The sequence below is a fragment of the Macrosteles quadrilineatus genome, unplaced genomic scaffold (assembly GCF_028750875.1).
Source record: "Macrosteles quadrilineatus isolate MER2022 unplaced genomic scaffold, UCM_ALF_1.0 Scaffold_6__1_contigs__length_79288215, whole genome shotgun sequence".
NCBI classification, from domain to species: domain Eukaryota; kingdom Metazoa; phylum Arthropoda; class Insecta; order Hemiptera; family Cicadellidae; genus Macrosteles; species Macrosteles quadrilineatus.
In genome coordinates this window covers 62,531,393-62,558,764 of record NW_026542599.1, presented here as the reverse complement: position 1 = coordinate 62,558,764, position 27,372 = coordinate 62,531,393, and the positions used below count along the sequence as shown (strand labels likewise).

General features: G+C 35.8%; 1 protein-coding gene across 1 annotated transcript; it reads right to left on the bottom strand.

The window, feature by feature from the left end:
• On the bottom strand, nt 1-27,372 carry LOC128997298 (alpha-protein kinase 1-like). The gene is made up of 6 exons (XM_054422926.1): nt 27,324-27,372; nt 9,715-10,020; nt 5,451-8,239; nt 4,678-4,777; nt 2,599-2,715; nt 1-963 (listed from the first exon to the last, which is right to left on the bottom strand). The coding sequence occupies exons 1-6, from the start codon at nt 27,342-27,344 to the stop codon at nt 829-831; spliced, it is 3,468 nt and encodes a 1,155-aa protein (XP_054278901.1). The 5' UTR covers nt 27,345-27,372; the 3' UTR covers nt 1-828.

Sequence of the window (27,372 nt, the reverse complement as noted above, 5' to 3'; positions counted from 1 at the left end):
TTAAGTAATTACATTCTAAGAAGAAAATATAAACAATAAAACATTCTATATTATGAAAAGTATTTTTAAGTTTCTATAAGTGTACTATGAAGTCTAGAAGGCAATGGAAAAAAGTACTTTAGACATCCATAAAAATAACTAACATTACAGAAGAGTCAATGAAAAAATTTGTGACTTTATTATACAGTGCTATTTACATAACTAATAACAACAGATTCCTAATTAATCTATAAAAACTTTGTTTGAATTCGCATGAGAACAATAATTAAGTACTGGTATTCTGTTGTATCTTAATACCTTTTCTATCTTTTCAACACAAAGATAGAATGTAAGGTCGAGTTGTATAAAATCAAATAGTACATTAAAATATATTTTCTAGTTTTTAGGACACCTTAAAGCTAACATTTAAAAGTGTGCTTCAAACAAATTTACTATGTTCTGCTCTATTTCAACAGATAAACAATATTATGTGCAAAAATATCACACAAAAATCACCTAAAGGAGAGGATTTAGTTAAAAACTGAAGTAAATAATTTTAGGATGAGGCAAAAACCAAACTAGATTGTTTAAAAAGAGGTTCAGTTGACCATTTGCTCTGAGGAAACAAATCGTAAGCACAGTATCAAATGAACCTCAGATAAGAGTTTTTAAACTGAAATAATAACCTACAATGTAAAAAATCAATATGTTTTTGAAGACACTGAGTCCTCAAGATTGACTTCGGTGTAGCACGCGATTACAATGTTTGTACATTACGTGTTTGTAATGTCGCAAGTTTACAATGAATTACAACCCGTACAGTCAGTATCACTAGGTATGGCAACATTTTCACTGCACAGCCATCTTGCTGTAGCCTGTGCTGATAGTTGGGGCTTGGTAGACTGTGTTCTCCTCAGGTTCTGAAGCAGCTATAGTGAGATCCTCCGGGATTTGGGCCAAGTCCAACCTGGATTGCGGTGTGTGCTGAAATACAACATTTTGTTGTCAAATTTAATTTTGAAAACAGAAACAAGATATAAGATTCTATACTGGGGCCACTACCTGGGGAGAAGTTTGAAATGGGCAGTAGATCTGCCGTAGAGATAAGTTAATAAATTAATAGTTTAGTTAAATAAAAATGAAAATGAAAATATAAATGATGAAAAATGAAAATGAATGAATAAATGATTAGTTAAATAGGCAGCGACTGGAGCTGGATGGAGTCCTTTATTTGTTGAAACCCCTCATGAAATACACTGTTGCTGACAAAAGAGAGGGGTTGTAAGAGAGTTAAATTTAGTTGGTTCTGTACCTGTCCAGCTTAATTTTCATTTGATGTTTGTATTTTATGCATTTTTTCATGCTCTATTCTGGGGATGGTTTTTATGGGCAGGTCAAAAAGTAAACTGCCTCAAATGATTCAATGATGTTTGAACCCAGTGACAAGACCTGTATTTTGCAATAATTTATTTACCAATTAACTTATTAAATGATTAGTTTAGTAACACAAGTCTATCAGTCTATCAAGTCATAAATCCATTGCTTTTAAAACAGATTGGGTCAATCTTTTGAAGAACAAAAAAATGCTTAATCTCAACATTGAAAACCCATAAGTGGTGTAATCAAATTTCCTCTAATACTTGTTCTTAATTCAAATTGGGGAAAAACAAGTCCATTTATGTCTCCATCTTATTTGATAATAATCATTTGAGTGAAGTTCTTGACTTGTTTTATCCCCAATTTGAATTAAGAACAAGTATTGGAGGTAATCTGATTACACCGCTGATGGGTTTTCAATGTTGAGATTAAGCATGCTTTTGTTCCTCAAAATATTGACCCAATCTGTTTTGAAAGCAATGGATTTATGATTTGATAGACTTGAGTTACTAAACTAATCATTTAATAGGTAAATATAGGTAAATAAATTATTGTAAAATACAGGTCTTGTCACTGGGTTCAAACATCATTGAATCATTTGAGGCGGTTTACTTTTTGACCTGCTACTTTTTACTTTTTATGGTATTGATTGAGTTTGGGGGAACTTTGCTACCTGATCAATATGTATCTGAGACTTCTAGGGCTATTGATATGCCTTGATCGTGTTGTATAGACCTATTATTTCAACAATCTGTCTTGTTCTATCACACAAAATTCCTACAGGCAAAATGTTCCCAGCTCTGGTCACTTTTTTGAATGAGGGTGATAAACCAGAGTAGTTGATTTACACCATAAAAAAATTCGAAACCTAATGCGCCATATGCAAGACCACCTCCAAATCCCTCCACCCATTGTGGACAAAACATCTCAAAACACTTAACTCCATTCAAGTCCATCATCTAGCAATGGACTTCAGTGGTTGACAGCTAAGACCACCGAAACATAATCACAGAACATGATTTATGTTAGGTTGGAGCAAATTTTTTTTATAACGTTTTTGTCCCATGGGGTTGGAAATCAGCTATAATAGTAGTGAATGAAATGAGGAACACAACGTTGATCTCAGATTTAAACTTGACCACTTGACGGCGACAAAAGGTCAGTGGAGACCTTGACTTAGTGAGACTTAGATTAATTTATGACAGCGTCTTAACATTTTGGGTATATTATTGTTCAGCGTACCTGTGCTGGTATCACACTAGCTGGGGCTGCCACTCTGACCTCATGTTTTGCCGAAGCTGCTCCCTCAGTATCTGACAGCCCATCCAGTTCTTGACTGCTTGCATTACTCTCAGCTACCTATCTCAGCAAACAAACGTACATCAGTTAGTTATTATAACTCTAAAGCAATACATATATTACAAATTTTTGTTGGTATAGCAGGCTTACCTGAATAGGCCATACATCCTGACTCAAGAGACACAAAACACTGTGCACCATAGATAACAAGTAAGAATATTTATGTGTTACTAACAGCATTTTCAAACTAGGAGAGTTTGAGTTTGAAAGAGAGATGTCTTCCAGACCACTGCCTTGTGAGGTTCTTAATTTTTTTATTTATCGTGCCAGAATGGAATCTTTCAACCAACTCTTTCCCAGATGAGATAAGGATGCTACCATGACATACTCCTCAAAATTTAGGCCATTTTGCTTTATATTATGTTATTAACAACAATACATGCACACCCCTTAGACGTTTTATATTTTGTATGTCGGATGATGTGACATAAAATATTATAATTATTTACAATGTTATTCTTCAGTTTAAAAGTTGGTGTATTTGAAAGAAATCATTAATTTACATCAGCGCACACTGTTAATGGTTTTATTCAACTTTACTTTGATTATAAAACTCACTACATGAAGTGACTAGTTTTATCCAATGTCAAAGTAAATACCCCCACTGCAGCAAACCTGCAGACTAAGCGAACTTCTATCGCCTAATTTGATTTTCACTAAAACTTTTCCAACAAAAATGTCAGATCCATCCCTTATTTATAAAGCAAGGAAGGTTTTGAACATTTGAGAAAACCATAAGCCGCACACTGATCAACTGCATACTTGAAGACAAAGGTTTTGATGTGAAACTTCCCCAAAATATATATATATCGTTTTTTTGATAAACCCTCTCCTAAGGATAGGAACCTGAATTTAAGGGCTGTATTTAATTACATTTAAAATATTTAAGATATTTCAGCTGTTAGATTTGTTTTGATTTTAGTTTATGTTTGTTTACTTTTCCTTGAATTAACCTTTTGATTCTACTATGGCTCTTGATCTGCAGTCATGGTGATTGCCAGTGTTGTTAGTTGTTACCGTCTTTCATCTCGCGAGGGAGCGACAGGCGATCTACTGCAGGAGATCTGAAGTGGACAGAGAGACTGCTGCCAGAGAAGAACACAGTTTTAACCGCTGGCAGTGTGAATGGGACACTGAGTCTAAGGGACGTTGGACCGCCAGGCTCATGCCTAGCATCCGACCATGGGTGGAATGGAAGCATGGTGAGGTTGGGTATTTCTTGACCCAGTTTTTGTCGGGTCATGGTACTTCCGGGCCTTTTTGCACAGAATGGGGAAGACCGCCAGCCCGATCTATCTGTACTGTCCCAGGCTAGTGCCCTAGGAGATGAGGGGTTTTTTTAGCCGGTAGTCTGGGGACATTGGGCCCGCGGGAGTCCGGTACTACTGAAAGAGCATTTAGGATCTCAGTCTGCGTAAATAAATTTTACCTCCTCACCACAAAAAAAGTATGAAATAAATAAATTTGCCAGAAGGAACACGTTTGACGGTGTGCCTTCAGCTCTAGTATGTTGTGCCGGAGTTATAATTGTGACAAGCAAGGAAGAGCTCAAGAGGCAAGCACTGGGAGGAAATCCCTATAGCACGGGGCACAGGGTCTTCCTTTGCCGTGCGTTGCAGCATACGAGGGAGAGGGTGGCGGTGTTGGACTTTGCCCTAGACACCAGTGACTGTGATAGACACTTCTTAAGTGTACCATTGAGTCTTTCCTCTGTACCCTCCTTATCAGTGGAAAACCCCTACTATAACCCTGTTCCCATAGTCTGATCATGCTGGTTTGCATACTTGTTAGAAATACCGTATATTTTATGATTTAATGTGAACAGATGGTGCTTTTGGCCTCTGGGCCCTCTGGACACATCACAATAACAAATCGGCGCTGGCCTATGTCTTACAATGCAACCTACGATAATCTAGCTTATTCCTTTGCTAAAACTTCAGACAGCTATGAAAAAAACTTTACCTCAACAAATGTTGAGCTTAGTTCTCCCCTCAGTCGAGATAGTTTCTCTGAGTTTATGTCGTACATGAAGATCTCCTTTCCTTTCTCTGATCCATCGGGTCTGCAAACACAACAGTTAAATAGATAGCTTCAACTATTTGGTGACAGGATTAGGTAATATTTTAATATAGCAACCTACCTAGACAGACTTTATATATACCGGTACTTTAAAAGCATAATTTGGTTAGAATAAGTGGAGATATTTTTGTTTTTCTGATCAGCCTGAATGTGCACTTTAGTACATACAGATATGCAATGCTTTAACATATCACTTAATGACATCCATGAGTAGAATTACCTCAATTTAGTGTCAAAATTTTAATCTGTGCAAATCTATGGAATTGCTGAAAACTGTTTAACACTTATTCTAAGTCTTTTACCTTTGTAATAATAATAAGACAGCTTAATGGTTACATACTATAAATACACAATGAATTAAACTAAACTTGGACTTTATTCACACCCTGTGAAGGGGTGTTTTTAAAACTGTAGCCTACATAGCTAACTCCTCTCCCATGTAAATATGAGACTAAAATACTTCTCAGAATAATGTGTTTGTATTTTTCAGGTTTCTCTCCAGTGACATAGCTCATTTCCACCCAGCCTCATTGCAAAATTGTTCATCCTTTTATTTTATTTTATTTCGACATAGTTGGGCTTACAGGTTTGGTTAAGTCTTAATAAAATGTTTTGAGTAATTTATTTTAATGAATGAGTGAGTAAAAAATACTTACGAAACCACTAGAAGCACAACACTTTGTCGATCAGCTGGATGACCTTTTTCTTTAGCTAGCCACAGCTTATAATTCTCCTTTGTAGGATCTTTGATGAGCATCTTGAGGATGTTACCAGCAATGAACCTCACACCTTGCACCTGGACTGGTGCTGATCTTCCCGTTCTTTCTTCCTCCTCTTCAGCTTCTTTGACAAAGTCATAATCTACAGGAGCCAAAACAACCACACTGTTAACTTTTTTCCCTGTCAAAATCGTAGCGTCCGGAAGAGGGAAGTTTACACCACTCACTTTTAAAGGTAGATACCTGTTGTACTTTGAATCATTTAGTATCACTGAATCCACTTGGGTAGCATCGTCCTTTATGTAGGAATCCTCTACTTTCTGTCCCTCTTGTGTTGAAGGATCGTATCTTACCACTTTCATTTCCACATCTTTAGACTCTGCTGGAGCGCTGTCCGGAGCTACAGCAGCGACTGGAGCACTGTCTGGAGCTACAACTGCTGGAACTGGAGCACTTCCTGCTCCGTAGAAATTCTCCAAGGCTTCAGGTGGTAGATTTTCAATAGGAATATCTCCTACCTTATCGTAATCTAAGATTGAAATGTCAGCGTTACTCAGGATACCTGAAGATAACAGTTGTTCCCTTATATCTTCAGGGACTTCATCAGGCAAAGCCGCCAGATTCTCTTTGAACTTCTTTTCTTTTTCTGCTTTTGTCTTAGGATCCTCAGTTGTGGAAGTGGGTGTTTCTTCGGTGGGAGTAGGAGTTGTCGAAGGTGATTGTGAGTATACTTGATTGTATTTTGTTTGATACCGGTAAGCGACAGTTGTTGACTTAACCGGTTGAGAAGTTGTGCTTACAAGTTGATTTGGATGAGAATATTGGGCTGGCCTCTGGTGACTTGGTTTTGCAGTGTACTGGTTTGATGAGTCGCTGTTCACAAACCGTTGTTGTTGTTGTTGTTGTTGCTGCTGCTGTTGTTGGTTCTGTAGCTGGAGCTGAAGTTGTTGGTTGTACTGTTGATTTATCTGTTGTTGGGTCGCAAGCTGCTGATTTATTTGTTGCTGTTGCTGATTGGCTAGTTGTTGAGTGTACTGCTGCTGAGCAAGTTGCTGACTTCGTAGCTGCTGATTGAGTTGGTTTATTTGATCAACAGTAGGTTGAGGGTTGATTTGCACATTCTGGTTAAACTGATTCTGAAGTTGGTGTTCTTCTGCAGCAGAAATTGATTTTATGATTTGACCGCCAGGGAAATGTGGAGCATTGTGTTTAGCTTCATTACTAATGGGTGACGGGGAAGTCAGTTGATATGATTGTATAGGTTGTGAAGTAGGTGGTTGACGTGGAATGTTCACTGTTGGCTGGGGAGTCCTGTACTGTTGCTGTAGAGGTTGTTGTTGTTGGATGGGTTGGAACTGTTGCTGGGGTTGGTGAGTTGATGGAATAAAGTTCTGGCGTTGTTGTTGTGCAATACTAATTTGCTGTTGGTAATGATGAGCGTACAGTGGATGAAGTGGTTTTGAAGGAAGGGGAATAGGTGTGTTCAAGGGTTGAGAAGACTGGAAAGGTTGTTGGTTAAATCTAGTGAGATCTTGATTAGGAACATTGATCGGTTGACTTCTAAACTGATTTTGTGTTACTTGTTGTTGCTGCTGACCCAGTTGTGGGTATTGAGATGAGACCTGAGGCTGTTTTTGGAACTGCTGAGGATTATTTAATGGCTGAGAGAACTGAGTAGGTCTTTGTTCAAACTGAGGCTGATTACCCCTAAATGGTGGTCTTTGATGAGGATTTTGTGTGGGAGATTGTAGTGTAGAATACAGATTGTTTTGTTGTCTCGGTACTTGTCTCTGCTGTACATTACTGGCTTGGGTCTGGAACTGTTGTTGGAGTTGGTGGTTGTTTGGCCTGTGGTTGAATTGTTGATGATTATGTGGAGTGCTACCAAGGATATTTCCCGTGTGCTGTGGCCTAAATGATGGCTGTTGTTGTTGTTGAGTAGGTGCCTGTCTTGGGAAAGTGACTTTGCTTTGTTGGGACTGATGGTAGTGAAGAGGCTGAGTATTTTGTGCCTGGAACGAGTTTTGCTGAAATCTCCCTGTTGGTGTTTGAAACGTCGGGACCGGAGCAGATGAGCCAACTTTTGGAGGGTTTTGATCATAAATCTCCTGAGGAATTGTTTGATAAATCCCTTGTCTTTTGATGGGGGAATGGCTGTTGTGGCTGTTCACTACTGCATTTGACTGCCTACTTTGAGCTTCTTTTTTAGGCAAGGCTATAGAAGGACTTGGTGAGTTGGATTCACCATAAGTAGCATCAGATGATTTGATTTCCGTTTCCCCAAAGGTGACTTTTAGTCCTGATCCGTGATATATCTCTGAGTCTGGGTGAATCACTGTTCGAAGAGTGGTACTTGGAGGTGGTGATGCTGTAGCTGTCTCATAAACTGTGTCTGAAAGCTGTGGGGAAGAATCATGTTCAATCTCCTCATCATTTGTTGGGGGAGTTATAGCTGGAATTGGCGCTTCGTAAATTATGTCGTCTTCCCCCTTTCCATGTGGATTTTTCTTATATTTGACATAAAACACATGGACAGGCTCTTTTGTCGGCTTGACTGGTTGAACAGGTGGTGGTGGGGGTGCAGGTAGTGATTCGTTGGATTCCTTGATAATAATCTCAATGATTGGCTCAGGCTCCTGATAGTAGTGCTGGTGGTGGTAGCTTGGGTCGTAACCATACGACTCTGCCAGATTAGTTCCTTCAGAGTCGTGGTCGATCCTATGTACCTGTAACATGGAAGAGATTAGAAAACTAAGAAGGGGAAAAACTAAGTTCATATTTTTGCATTACTTAATATAATTTTAATTTATTTTAAATCATATCAGATTCTTTCTATCTTTCTATTTTTTACGTGTTTGTACAACAGGTACATTGAAATAAAGCCCGATTCCTAGAAATTGGAAACAACAGCAGTTTATTAATGAAGAACTGTTAGCTGCTTGAAGAAAGACTATACATATTTCTGATGACACAATATCACATGGTTATGTAACATTTGTTTTGCATGCCATAGTGTATACCGGTAATGTAATTACTGTGTTAGGCCTAATCTTTTGATGAATAACCATAATTACTTAACGCGACAATTTATTTATACTCTTTTTGATTATTACCTTCCATCCTATCGCTATATTCTACTCTAAATATGATTGACTTTGGATTATTTGCAAGTAGACTTCATCCTTCTTTTAAATTTTATGTTCTGGTCCTGGATTCATGTTTCATATCTGTCAAGGTTTAATTCACCCAGGTATAAAATGGTTTTCAGGTTATATTCACTAATATTTTGACTGAATGCTTTTCCATTCCAGGGTACATTTTACTATATAAGAGCTTTTCCCTTTGATTATTACCATGTCTTCAGAAAGAGAAGAGCCTCCAGGCAGTTGATAGGACACAATAAGTTTGCAACAGACATAATTTGATATCCTCCAAAGAAGCCTCTTTAGAAGGACGTATTAGTTGGGAGTATACAGAAAAGATTCGAGTTTTTTACTTATTTGGAGGACACCCACTTGTAAGGGCAAAAAATCAAATAAATGATTATTTTTTGTGTGCAATCTGCTTTGAATGTTAGTAATGTATCCATTCCTTTTTATTTTGGACAAAGTCCATAGTGTATGTTTAAATGGCCTCACTCAACAGTGAAGAAAACTCAATTATCAACAAATTATTCTTTTACTCCAAGTTTTATGTGCTCTGCTCAGTGGCGGTTCTAAGACCTATTCAAGAGTTCGGGGGTTTTCATAACCCAAATCTTACAGGGGGTGTAAGCACAGAAAACATACCACTATAACCCAGAATGCCAACCGCATGGTAAAAAGCGTTAAGTACTCGGAGAGCATAGCAACGCTGGTGATGGTGCTGCCTACGAATTGACAGGCGAAGCTCTCTCCGAGTACTTAACGCTTTTTACCATGCTGTTGGCATTCTGGGTTATAGTTGTATGTTTTCTGTGGCGTAAGAAAGGAAGGGGAATCTGGGGGTCCTCCCCCAGAAAATCTGGTATTATTAAAACCGTTTGGTGACTTTCTAAGGCCATTCTTTAACACCGAACTGTGTACAAAAACATCTGTTAGTACATTTTTAGTACAAAATTTCAATGGTAGTGCTTTAGCCCCTGTAGCCCCCTTCCTTGGAACCACTACTGCCTCTGCTTCCTTCAATAACACTATCCTTTACAAATGTTTTATAATCTGACCTTATCCTCAATAGAGTTGTCCTTAGTGAGGTTTGCCAGCCGCTGCTGATGATACAGAGGATCTCTCTGTGAGTATTGCACCAGTGGCTCCATCTGTACAGCGTAGGGAGGAGCTGTCAATGTAGGTCTGCTCCTCCTAAGTGCCTGAGCCACCTGAGGTGTCCTAGGGTGGAAGTGGTTCACACCTGCGCCTGCCTGTATATGCCTACTCTGGGCTCGAGGCTCTACTGTCCGCTTGGCCGAGCTTGCGTCGTCTGTGGTGATCGCTGAGGCCAGTGTGAATGCTACTCCACCTAGGAGTATTATCTGGAAAAAAGTTACGTTGAAGTTATTATTTATTTTGTGTTTTTTATGCCAAGGACACTTTTGGATTTTGGAAAGGAGTAGTATTGTATAAACCCTGATTTGTTACTACACACAGTATCTAAGTTGTACCTTTGGTGCAACCAATTGGCAGTTAATTTTAGGTTTGTTGCTTGTCTACAAAGCGTCTCACTCAGACTTAGGTGCAGGAGGGACGAGTTCGGTTCCCGGCAAATCTACAGAGCATTTAAAGGGTGTGGACCGCTTTCTTTTAAAAGTGTACCGGTATGAATTTACTTCATTGAACAAATTTCAAACGTAGAGATAATCAAAAAGTCAACATTTTTGTTAAATAGCTCAATAAATTGATAACCTCGTGGCGAAAATGGCATCTGGGTTCCGAATCAGTCTTGCTTCTGCTTGGGTTGGAACCCGAGCACTAATATCAATATAACCATTTGGTTAATCAAGCAATATTTTGGACATTATTTCAATATTGTGTCTTAGCTGAAATTCGACACAAACTTATATACGAGAATGCACAAACTGATTAACATTTTAATCTTGATTGAAAAATTGCCATTTTGTTCCACAAACCCTGAAAATTATCATAACTATGAATAGACGGGTCTAAAAATTTTGGGATATTTTCAGAAAATTTTAAATTTTATTCTAAGGGACGAGATTCTATTTCGGTCAAGATTTTTTCAAGACCAGATTAACAAATAAAAACTTGAAAAAATATGTTTATTTTAATAAAAAATGTGAAAAAAGGTTATCCCACTGTTCACTGTTTTATAAAACCATGGTTTTTATCCCTAAACTCAGAATATTATTTATGTCAATTGTAATGTGTGTCGTGTTCGTGTTAAATGTCAACATTTCTACGAAACCCATCGGGTGGATTTTAGAATAAACATTTGGTCTACCTAAACCGACTGAAGATGAACCTACGGTTTCGAAATTAATATCGGACAACCATTTTAAGGATTGCTAAGGTAAGAATTTACTATTTATTTACTATAAGCAATCCAGAGGCTGAAATGATAGATAAAAAATATGAAATAAAAAAAACGCCTGCAGAAAATCAATGCAATATTCGCAATACAGGAGCGTGTTGATGTTGCGTTTCCTTTCCGAAGGCGTTTTTATTTAATTATTAATTAATTCTTCACATGGAAATATTGCTTCAATAAATTGTTTTTTTACATAGCGAATGATGAGAAGCTTTATTATTGTAAGCAGTGTGAGACATGTGTTACTATTGTAAACATAGCCAAAATAAGTCACTCCAAAATCATTCTAAAATAACAAAAGACTGAAAAATTCTTTCATGATACTTAACTAAACTAGTAATACTGTTGTTTTAGACTTATAAATTTGATATTGTTCAATGTTGAACTATATACTAAACTGATATCTCCATGTTTCCTATGCCGAAGAGTTATTTTTAATAAGTTAGGCCTTATTAATATTTTTTATACTGATGTTTTTATTAATGTTTTTTAATAAAAGATTTTAAATATTTTTGTCTATTATTATCATTTTTCGTATTTAACCAGTCTGTCATAAATCAGTAGGTATTTAAAAATGTAAAAAAATCAGGTTAAAATGTGGAACTTGCATTTCCCGTTAAGTATGAGAAGGGAAATCTCGTTTCGATCTCGTCTCGAACTAAAAATCCAATCTCGTTCATACCTAATCATAACCAAAATGATTTACTATATGTAACAAGGTAGGCTCCATCAAATAGAGGAAGTAGTAACATTTTATAACATAGTCCTGAAACATGTGCCTAGGAATTGATTTGATGGGCATATTAATCTATTTAAAGCTCTTATCCTCTAGATGTGCCTTTTGCGGGTTTGGATGATATTCGGCAGAAACCCTTTGTCCTATAATAGGCTTTTAAAATTTAAAATCTAAATCATCTTAACATTTTCCACTTTAAATCTGTTTTCAACAAAACAGATGGTCACGATATAATTTTGTTTACATCCACCCAAAAATGGGGTTATCATTACAGTGGGTGATGTTTTAATGAATTCAAGTAAAATATTGTACTGTTATTTGTATAAAATGTAAAGAATAAAATGACTTACGTTAGATTTTGTGTTTTCATAGTAAGTTTTATTGATGTTTTAATGAATTCAAGTAAAATATTTTAATGTTATTTGCTTAAAATTTAAATAAGAAAATTACTTTAGATTTTTGTGTTTTCATAGTATGTTTCATTAATATTTGGAAAAACTAATTACAAATGTTCAAGGTTTGCTTGAAAAATTCAGGGATAAGTTAATGATTATAACATAAAAATAAATAATTTTCAACTTTACTCAGAGCAATAGAAAATTGTAAATTAATTCAAATATATATCACAGATTTTGAAGTCATGAAGTGACGCTGGCTGCTAGTAGTAAAAAAAAAAAAAAAAAATAGTAGGCCTACTGTACTACCATAATAGGGGTGCGCCTATTTAAAATGACAAGTTTATGGGATTTATTTTATTTTTATTGTTTAGCTTTTATTTGGCAGGTAGTTTTATTTTCATTTTCCCTATCACTATAGCTTGCCTGACGAATGTTAATTGCCCAATACTTTCACTGACTGTCCTGCCAAGTTCAAAGGTCCAACTTTCTAACAACCACACCTGATTATTATTTACTACAGATATCTTGTACTGCCTTGACTGCAAAACAAGATAACAATTATTCTTGGGATAGAAAATAATGTACTGTAGGGCCTAGGCTACGGTTTTATATTGGCAAAGTCTAAACTTTAATCTCTGGTCTATTTTAAAGTAAAGTAATACAGTAGGTACTAATAAAATTATTTTACAAAAAAAGCAAAAAAATTGTAGCAACCCAATAATTCCTGACTATGCTTTTCATTCTAGTGGTTGTCGTTCAACCCACAGTTGTAACAAATTGCTGAGTTTCATATTTTATCATATTGACAATTTTCAATGAAAATATAGTAAAGACACGAAGTAAGTTATCAAAAAATTCATTGTTCAACGAGATAGGAGATTAAAATATGGTAAATTATAATACTATAATTGCAAATATTTTATTTAATATTGATTTTAGGGCATAGCTGTTATAGAAACTTTCTTATTATATATTTGTGCCAAAGATTTGTAGCACGGATTGAATTATGAACAAAACGTGTACTTCACAAAAATTTAATTTATGACACTAAGTAAATACAATAGTCCTAATTAAGTAAAAAAAATAAAGTACTACAACTTTTTAGTCCAAAAAATTTAGACTACATTTAAATTCATAGAGGGCAATTTTATATACTATCTCCAGGTAGACTGATTTTCTTATTTAAAAACACGATATCTAAAGCATTGAACATAATAATTAGGCCTAAGTAAGGTAATATTTATAGAATCACAATGAACAATGAATAACAAATGTGACTGAAGGATGTATAAGATAAACGTTATGTGAACTTTGTTTTAAATTAATATCTATCTATCTATATAAAATCCAATGTATGTTTGTATGTTTGTCCTTTATGGACTCCAAAACCACTCGACAGATTGTAATGAAACTTTCAGGCATTATTAAGCATGATTCAAGGATGGTTTGTGTGATCCGTCAAAAAGGCTCCGCCCCAGTGGCTCTGGAGTTTCCCATGTTAACCTTATGAGTACTCATATTTAAATGGAATTAAATAATCTTAACAGCTGGTTCAACCTTAACAATTTGATTCTGTGATGTTCAATAGCATTAAAAAGTTAATAGATTTACCAACAGAGTGCAGCAATATTATTTTTTTTTATGACAACAGCTAATTTGCAACCAAAAGGTGAGTGAGCGTGGCGAACGAACTTCGACCTGAAGGCAAGTGGGCGCAGAGAAAGAGATCCAACCTAAATAGTCCAGGAGCTGAGGGGGGTTGAGCATGCATGAAAGTAGTACGCAATGTTATTGCTGATTATTGTAATATGGACTGTGGTGATCAAAATTACGTATGTCGCCTATTTAAACTTTTAAAATTAGTTCAAAATTAGTTAAAATTATTTTAGCTTAGTCCAATTTTACATATTTTATACAATAACTTGTTTATTTATAGAGATACGACCTCGGACTCAATAACCATTATTGTAGTCCACACTTTTAGAATTACAATGACGTTTTAACCGATGTTCTATCTTTTACCATTTTCGAAATATCAGCGTTTTAACGCATAGCGCAAACCGCCATGTTTGCCCCCTCCCCCCCCCCACCTTATCGACCACTTTTGAAATAGGCGACATACGTAATTTTGATCACCACAGTCCATATTACAATAATCAGCAATAACATTGCGTACTACTTTCATGCATGCTCAACCCCCCTCAGCTCCTGGACTAAAAGGTGAGTAAGCGTAGCAAACGAACTTCAACCAGGACGTGATTGAGCCATGCGAACGAGCTCATCTTGAAAATAAACGTGCATTGACATAAAACCACATTAGGACAGGAAGACGTCTGTCGGGCCAGCTAGTAAAAGATATAATTGAATATGAATCTGGAAAAAAACTTAGACAACATTGATAATCATGACCTTGATTGATAATCTCGCTTTCATAGTTGTTAATTGACAATTTCCTTGTCAATTGGCATTTTATGAAATACCTAATGAAACTGCTGAATCCATAAAGCTACACAGATCAACTCTATTCGTCAACTCTTTTTATTTCCAGGCTTAAAATAGGTGCGCAGAATTGTGTTCACATTTCAATGATAATAATGATGACGTAATAATCAGTTCCTAAAGACTCCCGAAGACGATTCCAACAGCTGATAGCCGATGTCTGTATGTGGTCGGCACGCGTCAAGGAGAGAAAGCAAGGGACTTTCTCACACATTACCATGGAAAAGATGGACCCAAGCCAGTTGTATAACAGGTGCAGTAGGAATGTGGCGGCGTCTGGCTAAACCATTGCCTTTCGGATACTGAAGATGTCTGTATCTACCAGCTGGGGTGAAGTTTTTGCTGAAAAAATAAGTAGTTGGCAGTTTGTGAGGCAGTTGAAATTATATTTCCTATCATGGATTTTGTCACTGTGTTACTTGTGGTAACCTAACCTTCTTCTTCTTCTTCTAATCTTATTCTTCTCCTTTTATAGAAATGAATGTATGTCCTTCTGCCTGAATCCTATACTAATAGCATGAACATATGTTTTGGCAGTTCTAGTTAAGCAAAAATAATGTTTATTTTCGGGCCAAAAACGTCATTTGTTTATGTTTATGATCCATACCGGTTCCTTTCAAGTATTCGTGATACGGAGATATTTGTGTGGAATAAAGTTTTGACAACTCCATCAGAACTCTGCTGTAATGGTATTTAAATTTCCCATGTTATCCGATTTGTTTACAATTTAACAGATGAATTAATAAAATTAATTAATAAAATGAATTAATAATTAAGGAAACAGCTGGGGAGATATAATAATACCCCTGCTGCAGCAAACCTGCCGACTAAGCGAATTTCCATTTGCCTGGATTGATTTGTAACTAATCTATTAAATTAACGTTTATATTTAACAAGTACCTAGGTTAGCTGCTACAGGGAAACTAATAAAGTGTGTTTTTATTAAAATATCAATAGCTTAGTTTGAAATAAATAAATCCACCAAGTTTGATCAAAATATACACGTTAACAAGCCAACTACAACATTTTACAATATTCTCCATAAGAATAACATGGGAATTTTAAATTAACAATTTTTAAAAATTTCTACGTAACCAATGACCAATTGGTGAATGGGCAATAGTATGGCTTAGGTGTATATCTATCAATATATTTACAAAGTAGACTAAATATTCTACAAAACTGGGTTTGCTTTAAAGATTAACGTGTAACAGGTAGTCTACGTCAAGAAGATGCATAATTTCCATATTTTACGACGTGGAAGGTTATTTTAGTATATACATACAGGGTTTTGATCTTCATCAATTTTGAGGCACGATTTGTAGGCTACACAATTAACGTAAGAAGAATATATTTTTGTGAAAAAAATTATCATCAATGTTTAGTCTGTTTGACAATACTGTATAATGATTAGAGGTTTTAAAAAATAGGTTTCCGACACAATTTAGCGTAAGAAACAAATAATAATTTAGACCTCCCCAATAGATCATAATGGTACTAACTGTACCTTTACTGAGGTACTAAGGTACCTTTACTTAGGTACTAAGGTACCTTTACTGAGGTACCAAGGTACCTTTTACGTGCTCGTTTGTGACGATATCTTGTCTCATGTTGTATTTAGAGGTACTTCAAGCTAAATAATCTGTTATATCGTACACTATAATAATGGAGTAGTTTTTCAATGGTATATAGGTTAAGGAAGCATGTTAAATAATTCGTTTGCTTCAGAAATTCACAAAATATATCACAAATTTGAAACAACCATCGTATTTTCGTAGTTGAGAACGGTGATCGTTCCAGTTCTCTAGCATAAGCAAATCCTGGAAAATAGTTTGTGAACATCTTTCAATCCAAAACCAACGCTCCCTCTTCACGACTACAATACCTCTGAACAGCTCAGATTGCCTTTGTCAGTAATAACTCAGTACTATAGAAACCATCTTTAATCCCCAACCAAGATTCGTCTTTCAGCCACTCGAAACAAGCTGTGGTTGTAGTGATAAGATTCCACCACATTTCCACGAACCTTGTACTATATAATATAATTGCTGATTTTGAAACTTGTCCATAGAGGATGATCTGAGATGAGCTCACTAGTCCGAGCTCCTTTCTCTATGTCCCAGATGCAGTGGCTCACCTTGTACAACGACTCGTCCTTTCTCCCGTAAACACTGTCTTTATGTTGCAAAATCCCGGTTAATTCCCACCCCAGAGGGAATTTATCGCTTTTTCAACTGAGACGTGTTCTTTAGTGTCAATGGAAACCAATAGATTAATCGTACTCCCTTATACATTTTTCAAATTTATTCAAACCCTTTCATCGTTCAATGACTTTGTTTGTCTTAGACAGTTTTATTCACCATTAGGCGAATAAAACTACTAATTTACAATTTACAAATCGTGCTTGACAGTTTGGTTACAATACTAGAGAACATAGTTTTAATTGTATAGTTTGAGTATGTTTAATCTATGGTTTTTTTTTGTGTTTAAAAATTGTTAAAAAATAATATGAACAACAAGAAACAAAATAGTAGTACAGATCAAAATGCTCACTACAAAAACTGGACATAATTGACCTTAAACGGCCTTCAGCTGATTGTTAGGATGATAAATAATAAAAAAAATTATAGGATGATTAATCTCTGATAATATCGATATTTAGCGACAGCCCAATTCTGGCAGGCGGGAAGTTGATGTTTGAGAGCCTTACATGGAATATACACCCCTTTTAATCTAAGACCCCCTTTGATGTCTGGTAAAAGACGTAAACGATTAAAAAATTAATTACCCGAATCATGTAAGTTTCAGAGTCTTGTAGCATAATTAATTTCCCAGTGAAGGAACTTTGGAGCTTCCGGTTGAATTTGCTAGGTTTAACAAGAGGACGAACGGATAAGTATAAGATGTTCCAGTCCAGTGAGCTCAGTAACCCCACTGGACTGAGGCGGTACTAGGACCTCCTCTTCAGCCTGCAATAAGATGTTGAGTTAGGTTATGTATAGGCGACTGCAGCATATCCCTATATGAATGACACGATTAACAGTGAAAGTGAGGTGGAAGATGTCCCGGAAGTTCCGGTCATATCTCACAAGGTCGTGGTCCATCGGTCCAACGGTTACCTTTCCCCGTGAAAGCTTTTGTGAGAGCCCAGAAAAGGTTGCATAACCCTTTCACACTAATGTTGAGAATTTTATCTGCATCGATTCATCTGAGAGCGTAAAATATATAAGAATCTGAACTCCATATCTTACACGAAAAACTATCTCAGTGTCTCATTCTTAATTGACGATAAATGACTCTCAATAATAGTAGTGTTTCAAAATCCAAATAGTCCAAAAGTCAAGTTTTTATCAAGGATGTTGTATTTCCTTGACCTTTACACACGAAGGTGCGTATTCAAATTCTAAGATGACTCGAGGTGTGGAATGAAGAAGATGATAGGACCAAGATCAGCTGGTTTGCAGACAAGATCGTAGATGGTCCATTTCAATTATCGCAGTTGTACTAACAGAAAAGCTTAAACCAGTTAAAGCCCATTAACATCCCTCAGGACCTCATCGTCCTGAACAGACAGGAAGCAATTAAAATCCAATACAGAGCCGCGATTGACTGCGATTGTCAGTCAGTCAGCCTTATACAACACAATCAACAACTGAATAAGCAAACGTTGCATTCACGTGTTGGGTTATGTAATGCAAAATACGAATCTAGAAATCGATTTCGTCGTAACTACTCCTGGATTTTATGCAAGATTGAGTTCAATTACGTCCCTTTTTGCTAGATAAACGCTGGGCAGAATGAGATTTGTAAACCACGTAAACAGACTGTACAGTACAAAGCAAAGAGAAAGGAATTGATCACAGAGTATAGAGGTTGTATACACTTACGCCATTAGTTACTTACTCTGTGGTCAGACATGATAAGGTTTTATTGCAGAGCACGGATCGTTGCAAAACATGTAGTCATTAATTTGTTGGGCGCATTGGTTGGATTCGACATTGGAGAATTTCTTGTACTTTATTTAGAACCTTTGAACTGCTAGCACAAGACACTTACAAAGGCATAGACTTTTTAACTACGCTCTAACCCGGGATCGCTTTATATATTACTTCAAGCTGCGGCACTATCACTTAGATAAAAAATCCATTGTGATTGGCGGGATTTGAACCCAGCACTTCTGGTACCAAAGATCCACCTGTCCATCTCACTCTTGTGTATCATAGAAAAAGAGAAGGCCATTCACACATTCGGAGGAGCCAACTGCTAATGTGTTAGCATTTTTACAGACTGCTCGAATTCCAAGAACGATAAACTAGTATTTTACATACCGTTCAACTTTCCTTTATGTTTTATGTTTTTAAACGGCATTATGGTTTTATTAGAATTACCTTACTTCTGACTTAGATCTAGATCGAAGAGGCGACTGCCAGGAGGATCCAGCTACTATACGGAAATACGAAATGAAAAGCCTAAGAAACAATAAGAATAAACGCAGTTAGTTCAGCAGACTCTACTGTAATGCTATATACGTACTCGTTGCAGCACACATGAGGTTTCCTGGTGCGAGATACTCATCTACCAAGGTTCGGTCACAATAGTTAAGTAGTTTAGTTAATTCTCAGAGATTTGCCGGTCAGCCGGAAGTAGTACTTTCGCTATTTACTTTCACCTTTCTGTCCTCTCGAATTTATTCTCCCACATGAGACGGCGGCTCCCCACAGAGCTTAATTACACCCAGTGACAAACGAAATGTGGCATGTGTGGTCAGTCAAAGACGGTGGAAGTGAAATTTCAAAGGTGTTAGAATGTGAGATGTATAACAGTTTGATAGTTATTGCACATCCATATGATTTCTAGGTAAAAATTGTTAGTGTGGATCCATGGATGATGGAGAAGACAATTAGGACTTCAATTAGTAGTTTGACTTAATATGCACGGTGATTTGATTCGAGTGTAGGCACACAAAAATACGAACTATTTACTACTACTACTATTTACTATTTATTTTTGGAACTATTTACAATATAGTTTTTACTATTGATCCTTCATCATTTTATGTTATTCTTATTCAAAATTTGATATAGAACACGAAAATTACATCACCTACTCAATTCTATTTACAGGTAACTTAATAAAGAAATTGCTGTGTTGTGTAAAATCATGCTTATTTTTTGAAAACCTAAAATAATTCTTTGGGAAGCTAATTTTTAGACTTCGGACCTCTTATATGCATCATCAAATTTCATTTACTTTGTACTTACACCCAAAAAAATGTTTAACACTGATGACCAGACACCCCGTATATTGTAATTACAATTTCATGACTTATGAACAAATCTTATTTCTTCAGGTTGAGTCATGTCACTTTTGCCTTTCATTCATATTTCCCGCCAATATATCGGTTCTGGCGGGAAACTGGTCGAGCGTATCGGTCATATCTGTTGCACACGCCTTGCGTAATTGACCATAACATTTTTATTGAAAGGTTGAAAACTGCGGCAAAGTGATGTGTTTATAGTGTAATATACCTGGAAAGCAAGAGGAGGCGTTTCTTACATAACCTATACATTGTTTCTGTGAGCCCTCGTAACCGGAGATGTAATAAAGGGAATTACAGTAGTGCATTGTAAGTCAGAGTGAGAGTACGGAGCTTGTCAATTGCTCAGTTTAGTTTTGAAATATGGTTTATTATAATAATATAAAGTTTATTATATAACATAAAGTTATCACATTGCACTGTTTGTAAGAATGGAAAATCGGTTAATCTATTTCCTACAGTTTGCATACGCTATTAAATTAAACACAAATTTAAGTCATTAAAAAACTCACAAAAAATGACTGTCCAGTATCATTAGTCTAATTATTTAATAGACTTCCTATAATGGTGCTAAAACCACCCAAACAATCGTTTTACCAGAATGGTTTAAAGAAACTATGTAAACTTTTCCTTTAAATGAATTATGAAGGAAAGAATGATGAAAATAAGTTATCTACTACAAGTAAATCCAACCTTACATAACCAGATAAAATTTAAATTAAAATGTATTACCGCTGGTGTGTGTGTGTTTTTCAGTAATTTTGAGTTCAATTTGGTGAAGGAAATAATTAAGAAACCTTACAAATGTTTGGAATTCCTATTAAACGCGATGCTAAGTTTAAGTGAACTATTGAAGTATACCCAAAATACGGAAAATATAAAAATCAGAAATAGATTGTGTAAAAAAAAAATACGCTCGAGTAATTTTCACAATAAGAAATCCGACCACCGCACTTCCTCATACCACATATGTAGGGCAAAGTAGATGTTCAGTATTCCCGTCACAGTTCGGTCCTAATTGTTGTGATACATATGCAAGTGTGTGTGAAAGTAACCGCAGAAACATGGCTGCAGATGGACTAGACATGACGTCATCATTCGACACATGTAGAAAGGTGGAAGGATATTTCAATGATAATACGTCACCCACGTGACACAATGTTGTGCTCAGTATCACAGTCAGGTATATGGGTGAATGGTTATATTAATAATATCCTTGAGTTATACTGGAGGGAGACCCCTCTAACAGAGAAAGGCCTTATTGTATAAAAGAAATATTTGCTGTTGTAGAACCACTCAGGCCGAACCAATGGGTAGTGGAATTATTACATATCTGATTACTATGAGTTTTAGTGCGGGATAATAACCAACTAGAACATTGATTACTTTTACCTATAACAGTTGATTTGGCCTGAATATAATGAGTGAGTATGTGTTTATTTATTTGAAATATTAGTAATCTAATTAACGAAATCAAATTCAATTATTGGTGACCAATTATTGCTGGAGCACCACGGACTTATATCCTACCTGCCACTACTTTATCAGTACAGTTTACCTTTGTACTAAACCGGCCCACCCCTGCTTTGCTGAAAACATTCCACACACAGGGCTCTGGGACCATGTGGACGGGATATAAAAAACAATGTGATCATGTGTTCAAGATAGTGGCCGCCAACCTCTTGAAAAAAAAAACTTTAAAAAATTCACTGGTTATAAAGAAATTGCTCTATTACAATAACACAAATATAACAGCACATGGGACAAACCCCTTTTCTGGATTTCGTTGTGAGTGACAAGGAGCCCTAAATTGGAAGTAAGATATATCATATATTTTATATCAACTGTTGATCGGTAATCATAGGGATAGGGCTAAAAGTAGTTGAACACGACATTAGCTTCTTTTTCGTATATTATATTTATTCAGGCTTTGGGCTGGCTAAATGGCAGAAGTAGTCTTTGGACACTTAGGCGTGTTTTAAATCAGCTTAAAAGCATTGTCAATATTTGTTTGTTTTTAGTTTTTATATTTTGTTACATTTTTACCTTAATATAAATACTTTAGGCCTAATCTAGTTTTTGGAGTGTGGGAGATCATTTTTAAAACGAGCTGAATCTACAACAACCTGATGTCACCATCTTCCTCGGACTTTTCTACATATTTTATTTCTGTCTTTCGTAAAGTTTCATGTACTTCTGTTTTAATGCCATCCATATTCAACTCTGATCTCATAAACACACTCGTTGAGTTTTCTGCTTCTTCTTCTGCAGTTTATCACATATTGGATTTTATGGTTTGGTATCCCAAGAAGGTAGTTAGTCTTGTTGTGTCAGTCTCGAGAGACTTCTAGACCGGGCACGATTTGCACACATTCCTCAGTGGATTTCCACTGGGCTCGATTTTCGTACAACATTTTTGTTGGTAAACAAATCTTTAAAATTCTTTCAAAATCCATTAAATGTGTAGGCCTACCTTTAAGATGGTCCCAGGGTTAAGCCCTGAAAGTTATCACGGAATTGATGGTGTATTAACTTACTCCGTGACATTATCCACGTATTTACCCTAGTTTCGTGGCCATCGGTCCAGCGGTGTCTGAGTTAATCACTGCCAAATATACTCGTACATACAAATATACAAACCGACATGTATATTTTTCTTATGGATCTTTTATATGCAAAGATGTCCCGATATATGATGCCAAGCCTCAGACGTTGATTATACTGTACAGCTACATGTGTATGTTTTAATAGCCAGAATAAAAACGAAATTTCAATTTCCCATCGCCGCCTCTACGAGTCTACAGGTGAATGTGAGGTTAAAGGGTGGAAGGTCGCGGGTTTCTCCCAGTCGCTGCTTTTTCTCGTATTCTCGTCGCCTTTCTACTGCATGCCGACCATCCCGATCGTCAACGTAAACTACGTTGCCTAAAGAAAGCACCTGGACGATTAGATGACTCTTTAGTAGATACTTATCTCACAAGAATCAGAAGTAACAGTTGTGATGATCTGTAATTCAAGACACAAACTTTTATATAGACTAGAGGTCGTCCAGTGGTCGAAAACTCGACCAAAAATATGTTATGAACACACTTCTTTATTTTCACCCCACGCTGTAAATAAAACATGTGATTGGAATTTTTCCATTTGCTTTGTTTTTCTGTTTACACTTCCTTGTTATTTCGTCACCAGCATGGCAACCCATAAAGCCCATGTTAATTTTTTTTTAATTTCAAATCCATTTTTTGTTCTTATATTTGAGTCTATTTTAATTTTTAAAGGGATTCTGCACTTCTACAAGAAAATATCTTTCCAACGGTATGGGTAGATTTTCCCTGCGATGCACACAAGCTGAGAAAAAAGGTTTTAAAGAAATATGCTTGCCTATTAATATATAGAAGATATTCCTATCCGACGACGATGTGTTTTACACGTGCTAGCTAAGTTTGTTTTTTACGCCTTGGGAATTTTTCTACTTAAACGTTGACCCTTTGCTAACTGCTATTCCTTTCGTTAGATAGTGCCATTAATTGATAGCCTATGACAAATAGCAGAAAGATCCAGACTTTTGAATTTGAACCAGTAATCTTCTGATATTAAGACGAGGACTATGATTGTTGATTACCCAGAAAACGTATCCAGTTTACAAAATACGACCAACGCGTGTAATTGAGAAATCTGTCGGAATAGAACATATGGACAACAACGCTTTTAGTCATTATCATCTTTGGATTATTCCATTCACTGGCGTAAATTAAACTATGCTACAAATCAGTGAAAGAGGGGGATAGGAGTTAATCATTTCAATGAGTCACTTGACCCAAAACTAGTATTACACTAAAAACAGAATAAGACAGAAGACGGACAAGGTACGGTTACCTCGTTTAATTCCAAATTGAAAGGACAGTGTCTCTCTTTTGGTTATATGATGTCTTAGCCTAAAGACTAAAAAAATGCTATTAAATAAAATGATCATAAAAGTCCTCTAAATGACTCTGCAGCAGAACGTTCTCTGAAGCACCGAGGTTTTAAGTAAACACAAGTAATCGTCTCGTCCTTTAATCTAAAATCCAAAGTAAACTGTGTCTATATTTACTTTGTATGGTCGCCATTTCATCGAAAAGTATTAAAGTATTCAAGCGCTGCATTTCCATAGCCAACTTAGTCCCGGACACATCATATTAGACACTGTGTAATGACAATACACAGACACTAACAGCGAATGTATCACAATTATCGTTACGTGTACCACCGTCCTGTTAGCAGTTAGCGGCTTGGCGTGTGGCTACTTACGTAACTCGCTAATTGGTTCGTAACGGGATAACGAACCACACATGCCCAGAGCTTCCGAGTGCGTGACGTAGGAGTGGCATACACACACGAAATACTCACAGCATAGACAAGTCTTTAGACAGAAAAAAGAAAAACACTCAACATATTTTTCAAACTTAGTCATAACGATCGCGCAGTCTACTAACAAGCTCAGTTACTGTGCAAACTGTTTTAATGCGATATCTTTGATCATGTCACGTGGCTATTGAGGTTCAACCAACGTGGAATTTTGTGAACAAAATTTAAGAGTTGATCAAAAAATAGATTAAATCTGAATATATAAGCATAGATTAAAGGAGTAGGCAATGTCTACTCCTTTAATCTGTGATAAGGTGTGAATAACAACAGATAATAATTATAGATTAAATAGATAACATTCAAACTAATAGGTCTATTAAGATCCTCAAGTATTTCCTACTAAGTATATCTCAAAATAAGAAGTATATGAGTAGATTTAATCATTAAAATCAGCTCTCGTAAAAAAAAAACACTTATTTAAATTAACTGCATGGGCTTATTCTCATCAGAATCCCATTCAACAACACACACTTATAATCCCAATGACACTAATAGAAAATTATAGCAGTGGCTTTATTGTTAATGTATGCAAAATTGTTATTCTACGTATAAGGGGAGCATGTGATTACAGTCCTGACATTAGTTAATTTTTAGGTTAAATTCGTTGTTATTATTTGTTAAATGTCTTCAAGGAAACAAATTACAAAGACGATTACCAAGAAACAGTCAACTTTTTACAGAACTCCAAACATAATTCACAAAAACAAAACCTACGTATCTAATTGTATAATTAAAGCAAGGAATGACTCGAGAGTTGTACACATTAAGAATAAGACGAAATCGGGTATGGTTTATCCTTATGAAATGAATTTAGATTGAAGTGAGATGTCTTGTGTAGCTTTTTACCAGCATTATTCAGGTCCATACAAAGTACTCAATTTTGAAACCCAATGATCAAGGACTGCTAAGTCAAATTTTGAACTTTCAAAAAGCTACTATTTTTACGCAGGATCGAACCAGTGACCTCCTGATTACCCCTGATTACCAGGCGAGCACTTCACTAAGCTACTAAGCTACATGAAGTAGGGAAGTTCTTACTATCCTTCACGGTCATGGGTCCTACCGTAGATCATGCATCATTGTAGTCATTATCATATATATGTCACTGATCACTGAGTCAACTACCAATGCAGTCCTTATTCAGTGTGAAAGTGTACACTAGCCAGTATCCAGTCTCGTTTTCGCATCTTCTCGGATTTTCTCTCCCAAGATTCTTCTCTGCTTACAAAAATGCTGCTTACTTTCCACCTCGAGTGAAGTACTTGCTATACTACCTTGCTATAAGTACTTGTCTTTATGTTGATTTCAGCAGATGTCTGTGTATTTTTCGTTTTAGATTAGTTTGTAAGGTTGGTAAGTTAATGTTGGTTAGGATGGTATATGTGAATTGAGGATTGAAATCTAAATAATTATTCACCTTAATGGTTAGGAAGCAAAGTATAACCTATTATATGCTAATTTAAAGTTTAACCTACAATTAAGGTTGCATTTACATTTAATTTGTTTCGCATGGTAAAGCTGAATCCGCTTCAAACTCTTTGAAGCATGAGTTAAAATATTTACCGAAAATTGCGTCATTGATTATTTGTTTCTTTGGTTTAACTCTTTAACACTCGTAAGACTTATACACTAAGAGGTGTTGGCGTGTTTGATCTAACTACATCACGTATTTTTACATCCATTTATCTAAACATCAATTTGCGTAACTTATGAGTCGTCTATGAAATTAATTTATCCATCTATTCACCTTTGAATCCATCTAATAATCCATCTATCTATGTATCTATCTATGTACCGTATCTCTATGTAGCCTATCCATTTATCTATGTAGGCCTATATACATTTACGGTTAACAACCGTAAATATAAAAAAATTGCCTAGGAAGAAAAGTTTGTTGTTTTAGATTATTGGCCTACTTATGAAACAACACGCTAATTGGCAATACACATAGCAACACATTTATACAGGTTTGTACGGTGGGATTTAAGTTGACGGATTATATAATTCTCTTGGAATTGGAGATGTTTACCGGGTCTTTAGTGAACCATTGATTTTCAAGGGAATGGTTTTTTGCCTTACAGTTCAAAAATAGATCTTTGAAGTTTTAAGTGGGAAAACAATTACGGTATTGTTATTATGTATACTAGTGGATATAACATTGATTGTGGTGCTTTAAGTGGAGTGGACATCTTATCTACCGTATGGACCGCTTGTATAAAGCCAGTGTTCACTCAGAGTTTAACTAGTCTCTTGTAGAATGGGAATATGTTTAAGACCTTTTAGTTGTTCTTTCTATGCTAGTTGATCGGGATGTAAAATGCCATAGTTTACTCTTTCCAGACCGTACATACTCTCTCAGTAACTGACTAAACTGAGCTAAGTTCTTTTTCATTCTAAAGTGACACAACCTTTTGCATCTACGCCAGTGGTATTTAAATTTTAACACGAACACGGCATACTAATTTCGCATTTATTTATTTGGTTAATTTATGAAACGGGCTGGATCAGAGATTATTTAATATTGTTTAAGCATTCAGTTTATAACTATCCCCCAAGATACATCTACATAAGTACATACTAAATAACTCGTATTACATCATATTACTCACACAAAAAATTATAAAAAAAAAATTAAATAATCGCAAAAAAAATATTATACAGTAATAATAACAAATCAAAAAAAGTGAAAAATAAACAATATACTCCGCCTCGTGGGAACAACCATGAAATCATAATACAATTTTTGTTACACACGTAAATAAAAATTTTGTATTTTAGATGGTAAATTCTTTCAGCACCCCTATTTTTAAACAATAATGATTTCAGTGAAAAAATTATAATTTTTGTTGTAGACACTCAAAATAAAAATGAGAAAATCTATGATGAAAATACATTAACAATATTAGATTATGTTATAATTGTTATTTACTTACAGAGCATAGTAACCTAGCCATGTTGGACACTTAACACATGACACCACCG

Bases quoted from the DNA above. Each gene is read 5' to 3' on its own strand.
- LOC128997298 (XM_054422926.1), bottom strand. From the start codon at position 27,344: ATGGCTAGGTTACTATGCTCT. The intron at 10,021-27,323 runs GTAAGTAAATAA...ACTTTTTTCCAG, and splicing joins TGGCTAGGTTACTATGCTCT to ATAATACTCCTAGGTGGAGT. The intron at 8,240-9,714 runs GTCAGATTATAA...TCCATGTTACAG, and splicing joins ACAACTCTATTGAGGATAAG to GTACATAGGATCGACCACGA.